General features: G+C 54.2%; 6 protein-coding genes across 6 annotated transcripts in view; 5 read left to right on the top strand and 1 right to left on the bottom strand.

The window, feature by feature from the left end:
• Positions 1–698, top strand: part of PHACADRAFT_257748 (uncharacterized protein) — a 1,742-nt gene extending 1,044 nt beyond the window's left edge. The window contains exons 3-4 of the mRNA XM_007396767.1: positions 29–625; positions 680–698. Of these exons, the coding sequence (XP_007396829.1) occupies positions 90–479 (390 nt within the window). The 5' untranslated portion in view covers positions 29–89 and the 3' untranslated portion in view covers positions 480–625; positions 680–698. The remainder of the gene's footprint in view (positions 1–28; positions 626–679) is intronic.
• Positions 699–1,351: 653 nt separating this feature from the next.
• Positions 1,352–1,645, top strand: PHACADRAFT_162499 (uncharacterized protein; the record flags this gene model as incomplete). The annotated part of the gene is made up of 1 exon (XM_007396766.1): positions 1,352–1,645. The coding sequence occupies one exon, from the start codon at positions 1,352–1,354 to the stop codon at positions 1,643–1,645; it is 294 nt and encodes a 97-aa protein (XP_007396828.1).
• Positions 1,646–1,676: 31 nt separating this feature from the next.
• Positions 1,677–2,135, top strand: PHACADRAFT_96449 (uncharacterized protein; the record flags this gene model as incomplete). The annotated part of the gene is made up of 2 exons (XM_007396765.1): positions 1,677–1,768; positions 1,829–2,135. Coding segments are annotated over 2 exons (399 nt in total), but the record flags the coding sequence as incomplete, so codon positions are not given.
• Positions 2,136–2,261: 126 nt separating this feature from the next.
• On the bottom strand, positions 2,262–4,326 carry PHACADRAFT_145770 (uncharacterized protein; the record flags this gene model as incomplete). The annotated part of the gene is made up of 8 exons (XM_007396764.1): positions 2,262–2,900; positions 2,959–3,110; positions 3,174–3,246; positions 3,299–3,476; positions 3,534–3,571; positions 3,635–3,753; positions 3,801–4,073; positions 4,144–4,326. 8 exons carry the CDS (start codon positions 4,324–4,326, stop codon positions 2,753–2,755), a joined length of 1,164 nt encoding a protein of 387 aa, XP_007396826.1. The 3' UTR covers positions 2,262–2,752.
• Positions 4,327–4,880: 554 nt separating this feature from the next.
• Positions 4,881–5,745, top strand: PHACADRAFT_257746 (uncharacterized protein). Its single transcript, XM_007396763.1, has 3 exons — positions 4,881–5,048; positions 5,110–5,417; positions 5,473–5,745. Exons 2-3 carry the CDS (start codon positions 5,159–5,161, stop codon positions 5,625–5,627), a joined length of 414 nt encoding a protein of 137 aa, XP_007396825.1. The 5' UTR covers positions 4,881–5,048; positions 5,110–5,158; the 3' UTR covers positions 5,628–5,745.
• Positions 5,746–5,964: 219 nt separating this feature from the next.
• On the top strand, positions 5,965–11,650 carry PHACADRAFT_257745 (uncharacterized protein). The gene is made up of 5 exons (XM_007396762.1): positions 5,965–6,120; positions 6,171–6,191; positions 6,245–7,804; positions 7,865–11,409; positions 11,463–11,650. The coding sequence occupies exons 3-4, from the start codon at positions 6,304–6,306 to the stop codon at positions 11,374–11,376; spliced, it is 5,013 nt and encodes a 1,670-aa protein (XP_007396824.1). The 5' UTR covers positions 5,965–6,120; positions 6,171–6,191; positions 6,245–6,303; the 3' UTR covers positions 11,377–11,409; positions 11,463–11,650.
• Positions 11,651–12,377: the final 727 nt, after the last annotated feature.

The following is a 12,377-nucleotide window of genomic DNA, read 5'->3' as shown; positions in this document are numbered from 1 at the left end:
CCCCAGAGTAGCGAAACAGTGTTTGCGCGCAACCAAGAAGCCCATGAATGATACGACAAGCACTACAGGCCACAAGAGTTAAGGGTGTGATGACCGCGTTGCTGCTAGGATACCCGCAGCTGTTGAGGGCGGCGCAGCCCTTCACCGCTATCTTCCTTTTCTCAACGGAGGATGCGGTGTCTCACAGATTACAGGCAGCGGTGATCAGTGAGTTCATTATGTCATATAATCTTGATATTGATAAGTTGGGCTCGCATCAGGCAATGGAAGATCCGCTAAATCCACCTCCCACTGCCATACACCTCCACCCCATGTCGTGCATTTCGGGGTATGCCATGTTCTTACACTTACACACCTCCGCAGTGGTCCTGTCTAGCTTTCACGCAAGCACCGGGTGCACGTTGCGCTCGAACGCACCCTCGAAATCTCCAGCACAAGCACAACCACGAGCGCCTGCAGCTACGCGGGGCATATTGTGAGCCGCCCGCGACGTGCCTCATAGCGAGCCCGTCGCTGCTGCACGGGTATCGCAAGAAGGGCGGTTAACGGGTTGCGCATCCGAGATTACCAGCCGCATGTCCTGCGCTGTTTCCTGCGCTGGATGCATAGCGGTTTTAAGACTTAGGTGAGTGATGCCCCCGCAGATCATATAGTACTATTCTGACTCTATACATTATAGATTTACCTCTTGTGTCTATCCCCTACCACAGCAGAATGACTCTAGTGTAGTATACACCAACATGTACTGTACAGTTGTGTGCCTAATATATTTCTTCTGTCAATCTATTCCCTGTGGGTGAGTGTGCAAAGCCCGGGACGCCGTCTGCTGGTATCTACAGGCAGGCTGCGACAGCGCCACGGTGTGCTGCTGAATGTTTGCAGGCTGCCACGGTGTGTTGCCAAACTTATGCAGGCTGCCACGGGTGCTACGGAGACATGGCAGGAGACTACTGGTTGCAGGGTAATAGGGGTCAGTTCCACCGGGCTGCTGGAACTACGGAGCTCACGGGGCGCTTCTGGTCTCGGACTTTTTTTCCTGATGTATGCAGGCCCTCTGCGCTGGACTCGGAGAGTCGGATTCGAAGCTGAGCACTGACCACTTACTGGCCTGCCAAAAACCGGGCCCTGAGGACGATAATGGCTTATATATGCCTGGTTAATATATGCTTATGATTTAACGATGCTTTTTAACTCTCTTTATGTGTTCGGGAGTGGGATCATGGTACTACTTGGTTCAAACTGAGACGGAGGATATTCGTGTACATTCAGACCGCCCGGCTTCGTGGCGTTAGCTTACATAATTCACACGACATTCGTGACAACGGTTTCTCACCATCACCCAACCACCAACATGCTCTCGAGAACATATAGGCTTAATCTACGCCAAGCGATCGGGTCAGCAAGAGGGGCAGCTGCGTGTACATGGTCGCGGCGACCCCAGTCATCCTTGCCGAAGTTTGACGCCTCGCGAACGTTCCAACTCACACAGTCTCCCTCGCCGGAGTGGGATCTTGGTCAGGGCATTTCCCCTGCGTCCCCGCTCGCCAAAGAGTGGAATGAAGCCGAGAAGCTAGGGTGGAAGTCGTGCACTCTGAGCGACATGCCGGGAAGGTACCTGACTGAAGGTCTCTCTAATCTGAGCTGAACTATCGGCTGATCCGAAAGCTAGAGAGGTGTACAAGCTGCTCACCTCCGCAGTCATTCCCAGGCCCATCGCCTTTGTTTCCACTGTCTCTTCGGATGACATCCCCAATCTTGCACCTATGAGGTAGGCTGTATCGTCTCGCGATGATATACCCTGACTAAAACTTGATTTTGTTTTGGCCAGCTATTTTTCTCTGGTGAGCCCATGCATTACTCGCGTTCCATTAACTGCGATTTTGACCGGACTTTTGAATATTCAGATTGCCCATAATCCGCCGTTGCTGAGCGTATCTTTCTCCCTCTCGCCCGGAAAGCCGAAGGACAGTCGGGAAAACATTCTCAGCACTAAGGAGTTCACTGTCAGCATCATCAGCGAGCCGCTTGTGGAGGCCGCGAATGCCTGTTCTGTCAACGCACCGCCCGATGTGGATGAGTGGGTCGTCAGCGGCCTGACTCCGGAGTCTAGCGTAAGTGGATGTCCCAATTTATGATGCACGACACTGACGTGTAACGTCTGTAGACGACGGTGAAGCCCGCTCGAGTGAAGGAGAGCGCCGTGGGACTCGAATGCGAGGTAAGAGCACCTAAGCAGGCTGTCTTCCCTGACTGTTACCGCTGACACGACAGTCAAGCTCTACCAGTCGCTTGACGTCAAAGCACCCGGTTCCGAGGAGGTCACACACACGCTAGTCATAGGACTGATCAAGGACGTCCATGTGCGCAATGCGGTGCTGGCTGAAGACGGTCAGACCGTGGACTCAGCGAAGTTGCGACCTGTCGCCCGCCTCGGTGGAGGGTCATATGCCACGCTAGGTGATGGCTTCGAGTTGACACGTCCGTCCTGGAAAGCGTTCAAGGAAAGAATGAAGAACATGCAAAAACAGTCTTGAACGTATTGCATTTTATGTCCTATCCCTAGTCCGTGTCAGATGCGCTACACTATGTTTGAACAACACGCATCCCTATCCGAACAGGTACGCTTCCGGTAGACAAAATATCAATACCCTGTAGATGGTCGCGGAGCTCGCTCTTTGGTCTAGACATTTCCTACAGTTACTAATAGTACAGAGTCATGTTGGTATACTTGGTCTCGTTCCTGGCCTTTATCCTAGTACATGTTCTCTAGCAACTTGACCACCTCTGGGTAAAGTGGACCGTCTGCGCGTCCTAGGGTCCTTTCTGCGATTTTCGGCAAGTCCTCTTTGGGCACAATATATTCAGTGAGAGTGGAGGTCAGGCCCAACTTGTCGACAAGGCTTCGCAGATAGCGTCAGTATCAAACGTAGAGCGGTGCGGGCGAGTAAAGATGCATACCCTCGAATAGCATCGGACAGGGTGAGAATGTCTTTGTCCAGAGACCCAGAAGATGGTATACGAAGATAGAAGATCGCATTCGCGAGCCATTCTTTATCTTCGTGACAAGCCGTCTCAGCCATGAGCGCTACTACTGGGGCAAGAGTGATGCACTAAAGGGCAGTAGGCTGATGTTAGATAAGTTCTAACGCTAATTGAGATTGTATTTCACATACTGATGTGATCCCGTGAGGAATACCGTAGGCAGCTCCGAGCTTATGACCCAAAGCATGAGACAGACCAGCAGCGCTAGACACAACTACTGAGCTTCAGAGGACGAAATTGATTTACAAGTTCATACCTGTATTTCCGGAATTTCTGAGGCAAAAAGCTCATCCAAGAGGCGATCTGTAACTTCTGGCGGATGTTGACGTCATCAGGATTGGCCTTAGATAGAGGAAGATTGACGAATAAGTCCGCAAGGGCGGCATAGCTGAGGTGCTTTGAGGGAGGGGGAATCAGCGAGCGATAAAGATTCTCTGAGAAAGATATGATTCAGTGTGAAAAGTACTAAGCGGCACGTAAAGTAAACTCACCAACTGCATGGTCCACAGCCCTCATGCCTGTGGATAACCTGATGACGAATTTAGTGTTGGACTCAGATCACTAGTGGTCTCGCAGCGGGCTCCAGACTCACCACAGGCGTTCTGGTGTAGATAATGTGAGTTTCGCATCTAGGATGACTGCTGCTGGAGCTAGCCCAAGGTCGCTGACTGCAACCTTCTGCCCCTCCTCGTTCGTGAACCCAGCCCCAGCCTTGGAAGAGATCAGAGTTAATTTCCTGTCATATGGGATTTACGTACAGTGTACTCAGCCGCACTCAGCGTGGTAGGGATAGCAATTTGCTTCAAAATCGGTCCACCAGTTTCCTTATGGATGTGGTATAGAATAGCTTTGGAAGCATCAATAGGAGATCCGCCCCCCACGGAGACGATTGCGTCTGCATCAGCCTCTTTGAAGACCTGCTGCGCCTTGCGGATACCTGCGATGGGCGAGTGCTGGCTGATCTCGTAGAATACACCGCCATAAGCATCCCGAGTTTTTAAGACTGTTTCGACTTGCTTGACCACATCAGTCTGAAGATAGGAAAAAGGGCGACGCGCTGAGATGCCAGGAACTATCATGAATGGCGCATGAGAGTCGCACCTTCTCATAGAGGCTCCGACCTGTGACGATAAGTACTTTCTTGACACCTAGAAGGTCTAGAAAATTGGGAAGAGCCTCCTCCAGGCATCCTGGGCCATACTGGATGCCCTTCAATGTGTCCGTCCAGGCATAGAATCCCTGTAGGTTGCTAGAGTTGCAACTTGTCGTATCCAGCGCGGACATGGTAGTTCTAGTGCAAGCGAGAGACTAGTACACTTATAAAGTCTGATTCGTTCACGGACTGTAAGCGTCACGCCGTCCACCGGCAGTTGGAGCGGGCTGCCGTCGGCCTCATGGCTCACCACCTGGCAGTAGCGAGTTCCGGGCAAGTCCCATACATGAACCGGAATGGAGCACTGAAGTGGCAAGTTCAGCTTCGTGAAGCGTATGAGCTCATTGACGCCCACAGAGGCGACTTGCCGAAGCTGACCAACGGCGAAATTCACACTCGTTCCTCTGCCTTCACCTTGGCTTCAATTACATCCAAAATGCTTCGTTTGCTGCCGAAGATAACTTTGCGAAGATGCTTGCATACGTCGGCGCGTCCTCCATCATTCACGCATCGTGGCCGGCTGGGACTCGCTCTGGGAGCGTCAGCGGTAACAGCGTATGTTGCCTGGAAATCTCTGTCCGGACCAGGAATTACCCTAGACTCAGTCGCGTCTTGTACGTATTGTTCTCCCAGCTGCACGCTATAAATTCACAAAGAAAAGTAGCATCTCCGAGGCCGGCGCAGACGAAAGCCAAAACTATCCCCGCTACTGAGCCGGCTCCATCTCAGCAGCCTAAGGCCAATTCCGACGTGTCTGTCCCTACTCAGGACGCTTCAGATGCAATGGACGCTCTTGCCGCGGAAGCTGAGGCAGCTGTCCCCACTCAGGACGCTTCAGATGCAATGGACGCTCTTGCCGCGGAAGCTGAGGCAGCTGTCCCTACTCAGGACGCTTCAGATGCAATGGATGCTCTTGCCGCGGAAGCTGAGGCAGCTGTCCCTACTCAGGACGCTTCAGATGCAATGGATGCTCTTGCCGCGGAAGCTGAGGCAGAGTCTCAGGAAGCTGGAAGTGGTGGTGCGTTCAACCCGGAGACAGGCGAGATCAACTGGGACTGTCCTTGCCTCGGCGGCATGGCGCATGGCCCCTGCGGGATGCAATTCAGAGAAGCGTTCTCGTGCTTTGTGTTCTCCGAGAAGGATCCGAAAGGCATAGACTGCGTAGAGAAGTTCAAAGCCATGCAGGACTGCTTCAGGGAGCATCCCGAGGTGTATGCCGACGGTGAGTACCTCAGCAATCGGTGCTCCATCTTGTTCTTGACCTTCACCCTGCTCAGATATCATGGATGACGATGAAGAGGTTGACACTGTCGCGCCAGTTGCTGAGCCTGCGCCACGGTCGGACGCGCCTCTTGATGCTACATCGTCAGAGGAACCAGCAGTCTCCCCCGCTGCTCATGAAGATTCGCCAAGTTCTATCACTGCGGCATAGCGACATTCGTGCTATTCCTGCACTCTCCAAAATATGGACTGACAAGCCGGCGCGCATGTGACAATTGTCCACGATAGAGCCCAACTTGACCTCCACTACTCCTTCCGATCTACATTAGCATATTTTTACTTTATAATACATTGCATTATTCCATTATCTTTTCTGCATGCTCCTGAGGGTTTCTGCTGCGTCACCGGCGTTGCGTTAAACACAATACAAATATTACTTCTAAAGCCTATTGATCGCTTTCGGCAAATGCCGTACGTGCACGAACAGGGCATCTTGCAGTGCTGAGCTGCTTCATTTCCACAACCTCGCCGCATACATACTCCCCAAAGCTGAATCACCATTATCTGTACGACGAAATCGACAGCGAGCACGAGGGTTTCACGCGGCTGTCGGTCAGCGTGAAGTGGTGAAAGGTTGTGCGCAGTCGGCGCCCCGCCCCTTGTTGCGCCCCGCCCCTTGTTCTTTCACTCGTCACAATTCAACGGTGCGCTAGAGCTTTCGAACTGTCTGTAGCTTGCTCTGACACTGGTCAAGATTTCTCCGTTGACGGTGGAGGTGCGTCTCTGGTCTCGTACAGGCCACTCGGAACATCTATTTACTTCCAACAGACACCGAGGGTGCCATGGAACCGCCCTCCATCGCAGAGCAGCGGGCAACAGCCGTAGCTATGCTCAAGCGTGCTGCATCTCTCCCACGCATGAAGGACGGAAGACGGCCCCCGATGCACGTCCAAGCGGTCAGCGAAGGAGAACGAGCCGAGAATGACCTACCAGACGAGGAGAGTGCGCCAGATTCGGACGAGAAGCCCGACGCGTCACCTGGACGCACGGATGTGGCAGAGCGAGTCGATCTTGCGACGAGGACGGAAGCCGAACCGGAAGCAGAGCAGGATGAGAAAGTCGAGGAACAGCCGCGACAGCCGCGGCCGGAGGAGCGGCTTGAAGACAGGGCTGAGGCAATCGACGACAAGGGGGGCGACGTGCCCCCGTCTGACGGTCCCCCAGAGCGACCTTCGACTCCTGCACGCAAGCGTCGTTCACGCTCACGAGCACGCTCGAGGGGGTCGAAAGACCTGCGTAATAAGCCCAAGACCCCGCCGCCAGTCAATAACGAGTCGTCCGCAGACGAGTACGTCGCAGAGGACGTCCCGCCCTCGCCTCCCGTTGTATCCCCCATCCCATCACACTTCGCCGCCTTTCCATCAGCGGGCCTCCTGCGCTCGGCAATTTCTCCGGTGCCAGGTATGTTCTACCCGATGACGTCGCCCTCGACACCGATGATGCCCCCCACGCTCGACGAGATCCAGAAGGGCCTTTTCCGCTCAAATAGTGTCGGTGCACAGAGGATGATGGCTATGTCCAAGCTTACAGGGGAGCCGATAGACATGTCGCTCGCACAAACGGTGACGCCATTAGGCCGGAGCAACACTGTCTCCGGAGGCGAACGCGGAGAAAGAGTTGCAGCCCGGCGGAATCTGCTGCGCCGACTTGGAGAGCGCGTCGAGAAGGCGGACGCAGACCAGACAAGTGGAACGGATGATCTTTCTAGGCCTGCGACGCCAGCTACAGTTGCGCGGAAGAAAAAACGAAGATCACGTAGGAGCAACTCCAGGACATCGACCGTCCTTGACGATCGCGATGACAGGGAGCAGACATCGACGTCGCCCAACACTCCCGTCGTCCTCACTGAGCCGCTTGCCCCGCCTTTTCACGCGGTAATCGGGGATTCGCACGCATTGCCCGATTCAAGCAAGACACCGGTGCAGCACCAGTCGCCGCCGGACGCATCCATGCCGCTTGGTGGTCGAGGTGTCGTTATAGAGGATGAGGACGAAGATATGGACAGAGGCGCAGCCGACAAGGTGTCTAGTCTGCCAACTACGCCAGCTCGGCGCTTCGGACAGCGGTTGCCTTATATCTCGGATGTGTCCTCTCAGCTCTCAAGCGAGTCGTTATCCGCTGTTCCCGTCCCGTTCTATATGTCTTCACAGCAGACCTCCCACAAGCAGGACGCGTTCCCGGCGAGTCCTTTCGCGACACCATTGCGAGAGAAAGTATACTTGGTGGACGAAGACGAAGAGTCAGACGCATACCGCGAGCTCCGAGCACATGCATCATCAAGGCAAGCATTTCCCAGGGATAGTGACATCAGTTGGGTTGCAGAGCCAGGTGTGTTTTACCATCTGTGAAGTCTTGTGCTTCGGCGCTGAACTGCTTGACGAACAATAGTGCCTCGGATGCCTATCAACGATGATGACGAAGACGACGACGACGACGCGGAAGAAGAGCCTGAGTCTGAGCACCAAGAAGCCGTTCCCCAAGTTGAAGAGCCCGAGGGTCGGCCGTCGGATGATCAGTCTTCGCAGAGCTACTACCCTACTTCGCTCACCACGGCGAGTGCATCGAAGGATTTGCTCGTTGAGATTGAGACGTCACCCGAGATGTCTCCTTCGCATATCCCGCCTTCACCATCTTCCGCTATCGCCTTGTCATTCTCAAACCAGATCGAACCTACGGCCGTCGTACAACCTCCATCGCCTGTCTATCCCCGCCGCCTTTCGGTGACCACTCCTGTACAACAGCCTGAGCCGTCTCCATTGGCGACCGAGTTCCAGGATTGGGAAGACAACCGGACGGATGCGACGCCCAAGCGTGGCGGAGAAGGCATGTCACCGTGGGAGCGCGTGAAGGGTGCATTCTCAAGGAGTAACTCCAGCAGTGGACGCAGATCTCGGACGAACAGCATCGGCCAGCGGGACAGGAGATACAACACGGACTCAAGCGTCAGCCGAGAGAGCGGGGCCAGTCAGACAAGTGCAACCAAAGGAGACCGTTCGAGTGGGGTCGCGCAGCAGCCTCCCGCCCAGGCACCAGGACTCATGCAATCACCCTCCGCTTCGGCTTCTATCTTGTCTCTAGCCCCTCTCGGCGCACCTCCAGGCGGCGTATCCCCTGTGCCAGCTGCCTCTTCCGCGGATTTACTCAAGTACCAGGACTCGAAGCTCTTCCCCTTCCCGGGCATGATGAAGCAGCTCGAGGAGAAGCGGAATAAGGCGAAGGGTCTAACCACGTCTGCTTCTTCACCCGATATTTTCAGTCCTGGTGGCATCGAGGCGACCCCAAGCTCGAGTTCGTCTTCGAGCGCCACGACCAAGGTCCCAGAAGGCACGCGAGATCGGAAGATATCTCATCAAGTGTCCGACACGAGGCTCTTTGAGAAATTCAGCACCACAAAGGGACCGTCTCCAGTTTCGTCCGTCCCGTCGTCGGGCTCACATGCAGATTACTTCAGCCTCGGCTCAGTCACGTCGAATACGACTAGCGGTACGAGCAACTCTGGCTCCTTGAAGCTACCTACCAACGTTGAAGGCGTTCGGAAATGGCTAGTGCAAAGAAGATATTTTCGTCCGTCCCAGTCCTCGGCGCCATCCACACCTAGCGCCACGACCAATGGTCACAGCCCATCAAGACCTCCCCCATCGAAGAAACCGTCTCTCACCGCACTGGCGGATCTTGACTCGCTCGTCAGCCGTAAAGACAAAGATCTCTCTTCTGATTGGGAAGACATTGGTAGCGACAAATCTCAAACGCCTGTCAGTGCCGCCACCCCACTGTCAGCTAAGCGCCTAGACGAGCAGTACCCACCACAACTTCCATTGGAACGTCCGGAGCAACCGCAAGGTATCCGCAAGGCAGAAGACGCCGCTCCATCATCGAGGGTTGTCCATGCCAACGGTACTGAGATAACAGCGCTGCCATCTCCTCCAGAGCCCCCATCATCCGCGACACCGGATCCACAGTCGTCGCTAGACGAATTCCCCGCTAGGTCGAACTCCGAATCATTTTCCTCCGACATGTCTTTACCTAATTCTCCAGCACTTGCCACGCATGACCCGAGTAGAGCAGCTGTCATCATGGGGCGCCTGGACGAGGCGCTCGGCCGTGGGTCAAAAAGCTCTATATGGCCACTCGCTATAGACGATCCTCCACGGAAACTTGTCCTATCTTCGCCAGTCTTGCAGGTGGCAAATGCGAACACGGTCAAGGATCGCTTCCTTTTCCTCTTCACTGACGTTCTTGTCATCGCAAAGCCTGTGATACAAGACCAGGACGCGCTCTTGGACGCGACAAGGCCGACACCCCTCGACCGCAAATTCATTGTCAAGAACGTTGTATTACTCCGCGACCTGAAGTTCAGCTCAGACCGTGAGGACTCACACTCGAGGACGGCGCTGACCACGAGCCACATGCGTTACCAGGTCATCCGTACGTTCGTGCACCAGTTTACGAAGGATTCCGACATGGCGATCTCTATGCTCTTCGACAAATCGAATGCGAGAGATGACCCAATTGCTTTGGGACAACTGATGTTCCGCGCTGTTGAGTTAGACCGTGCGCGGTTAGGCGAATATCTTGCTCGGCGGACATCGAAGATTGTCCTCAAGGCATATGTGGACAGCTTCGGTTTCGCCGGACTGCGGATCGACAAGGCTTTGCGGGTATTCCTGTTGTCCATCTGCATTCCTTCCAAGTTAGCTCTGGAATACCTTCTCGATGCATTTGCCAGTAGGTGGTATGAGGCGAACGCAGGCATAGTTGCGTATGACAAAGATCTTGCCATTCGCTTGGCACGCGCGATCGTCCAAGTGAACGAAGTCATGCATGGTGGCATCGCTCAGACGATCGGGATCACTGGATACCCCAGGCGCAACGTACTCGACCGCGATTTCATTGACGCTTTCCGGCGCTATGACCCTCGTGGTCTTGTGTCAGACGAGCTCCTAACCAAGATATACACAGCCGTCCGACGGGAGCGACTCTCTCAGTCACGAACGTCATACGAATCCATCCCAGATCTCGCGATCTCTCTCAAGCGACCTCTACCACCGCGTCTGACCTATCGCATGCAGTCTGAGCCTATCGTCCTGCGCGTACCTCAGCCCGACCCCCAGCTCAACATTCAGCTCTTTGGTCAAGACCTCATGTTTGATCCCCCTGTGCTCAGCTTCGCTAAGTCTGCGGAGGCATCGTTCCGTGTGACAGGCACCTCACTCGGTCCGAAGACCATCGTCATGTGGCGATCAGGGCCAAACGCCCTGGCGTACTCTGGCCTGCCACTGAGCAGTCCGGTCCAGGTCGAGCGATCCTTCATGCGGAATACGTTCCAAGTCGCGTTCAAGAGCCATCACGGGGAGAAGCGGAAATACATGTTCAGCGTCGACGACCCTCTTATCCGCCATCAGTGGGTAGTGTCTTTGAAACGGCATATCGACATCGCTTCGGCACGTCCGCCTGTTGCGGAGGCCTCAGGTTCGTCGTTGAAAGTCAAGGGGGCCATCGAGGCCGTGACGCTACGTGTCCTACAGGACATGCTGATCAACTCAAACGAGTCTTCGCATTCTGGGCTTTCCCCCTCAGCGGTCGATCATGCGCTTGCGAAATTGACTAGAAACGCATCGCCGTACGGAAACGGCTTCCTCAACGCCAGCCCGTCCAACCTTCATCGCAGGAGCAAATCTCGGAGTCAAGTGTACCATCGACACGGTGCTGGAAGGCATGAGCCGGAATTTGAGGACGACTCGGACGCTCACGACGAGACCTTCTTGCGCCTGGATGTCTCGTCCTCGCAACGTCCAGGGGATAAATTGTGGACAGCGAACGATCTCGAAGTTGTCTGTCGTCAAAACAGCTCGATACCTTCTGTATTGGAGTACCTCCATGTCGACGGCGCCGTCTCATAGCCTTAGCGACCGGTTTTCTCGTGTTTAATACTTGTGAGCACTTCTCCTGTGTTCGCTTCTACACACTAACAATCTCGCCGTGCCAGCTGTATCATATTCCATGTCGGTGCTATCCATGTCCATCCTTGCTGTGTATTCATAATGTTCTGTCACATCTCATGCTACTGTTTGTTTGTTAGGTCATTTGCTTATTTAGATAGGTTATCCCCTCACAGTCGCTAATCCTTCTCGATCTTTTTCATTGTTCCATACGCGAATGCACACATTATCATCATGTACACTATGTCGGCGGCGGAGTCGGCCAAGCGTACAATACATATTCCGGATTAGACATGACGCTAAGTTACGATAAACCTCTACTCTATCAACCGTGTTTACTGGGTAATCTTGAGACATCGCCACAAACTAAGAGTTATCGGTAGACTGCCCTTCCATGTTGCGGAGATCCCTCAATCTTGTTCTCCCAGGTCTCGACGAAGGATAATTTTGCAGTATCTACCTCGAAGTACTGCAGCAGCGCACTGGCACACATTACAGCCCGCATAGCAGCCAGAGCGGCGGCATACTCTACTTCTCTTGCCATCGGTTGGGCCAGAGCGTGTTCGTAAGTTATGAGAAATGCTGAGGGTCGCTATGCATTGAGTACGGTATATATAACGGTGCTTGCGCCTCCTCGGTCGAATGAAGACGCATATATCGTGTTTAATCAGGTCAGTGGTGGACTACAGCGGATTCACTTGTTAGTGCCAATCGTTTCCATGCCCGTACCAGGCTCCACTCGCCTCTGAAGTGTCCGCACCCCTCCCACATGAAGCGGAGGATGCGAAGTGCCAGGAACGGTCCACCGGGCCAAACACCGTGGCGGCAAGCTTAAGTCCGAGTAGCTTGGCAAGCGCTTACTGACGCCTCTTTTCTGGCTCTGGACCTGCACATACGGCTGCCTATCGATTAGACCATCTACTCACTCAAATATCTCTGTGGGAGATGGCAGTGAATCGACC

Source organism: Phanerochaete carnosa (assembly GCF_000300595.1).
Source record: "Phanerochaete carnosa HHB-10118-sp unplaced genomic scaffold PHACAscaffold_6, whole genome shotgun sequence".
NCBI lineage: Eukaryota > Fungi > Basidiomycota > Agaricomycetes > Polyporales > Phanerochaetaceae > Phanerochaete > Phanerochaete carnosa.
This window is presented reverse-complemented; position numbering and strand designations above follow the sequence as displayed.

Coding starts and splice junctions, on each gene's coding strand:
- PHACADRAFT_257746 (XM_007396763.1), top strand. CDS start 5,159: ATGGATGCTCTTGCCGCGGAAGCTGAGGCAGAGTCTCAGGAAGCTGGA. Junction 5,418..5,472: donor TCCCGAGGTGTATGCCGACG/GTGAGTACCTCA, acceptor CACCCTGCTCAG/ATATCATGGATGACGATGAA.
- PHACADRAFT_257745 (XM_007396762.1), top strand. CDS start 6,304: ATGCTCAAGCGTGCTGCATCTCTCCCACGCATGAAGGACGGAAGACGG. Junction 7,805..7,864: donor CAGTTGGGTTGCAGAGCCAG/GTGTGTTTTACC, acceptor GACGAACAATAG/TGCCTCGGATGCCTATCAAC.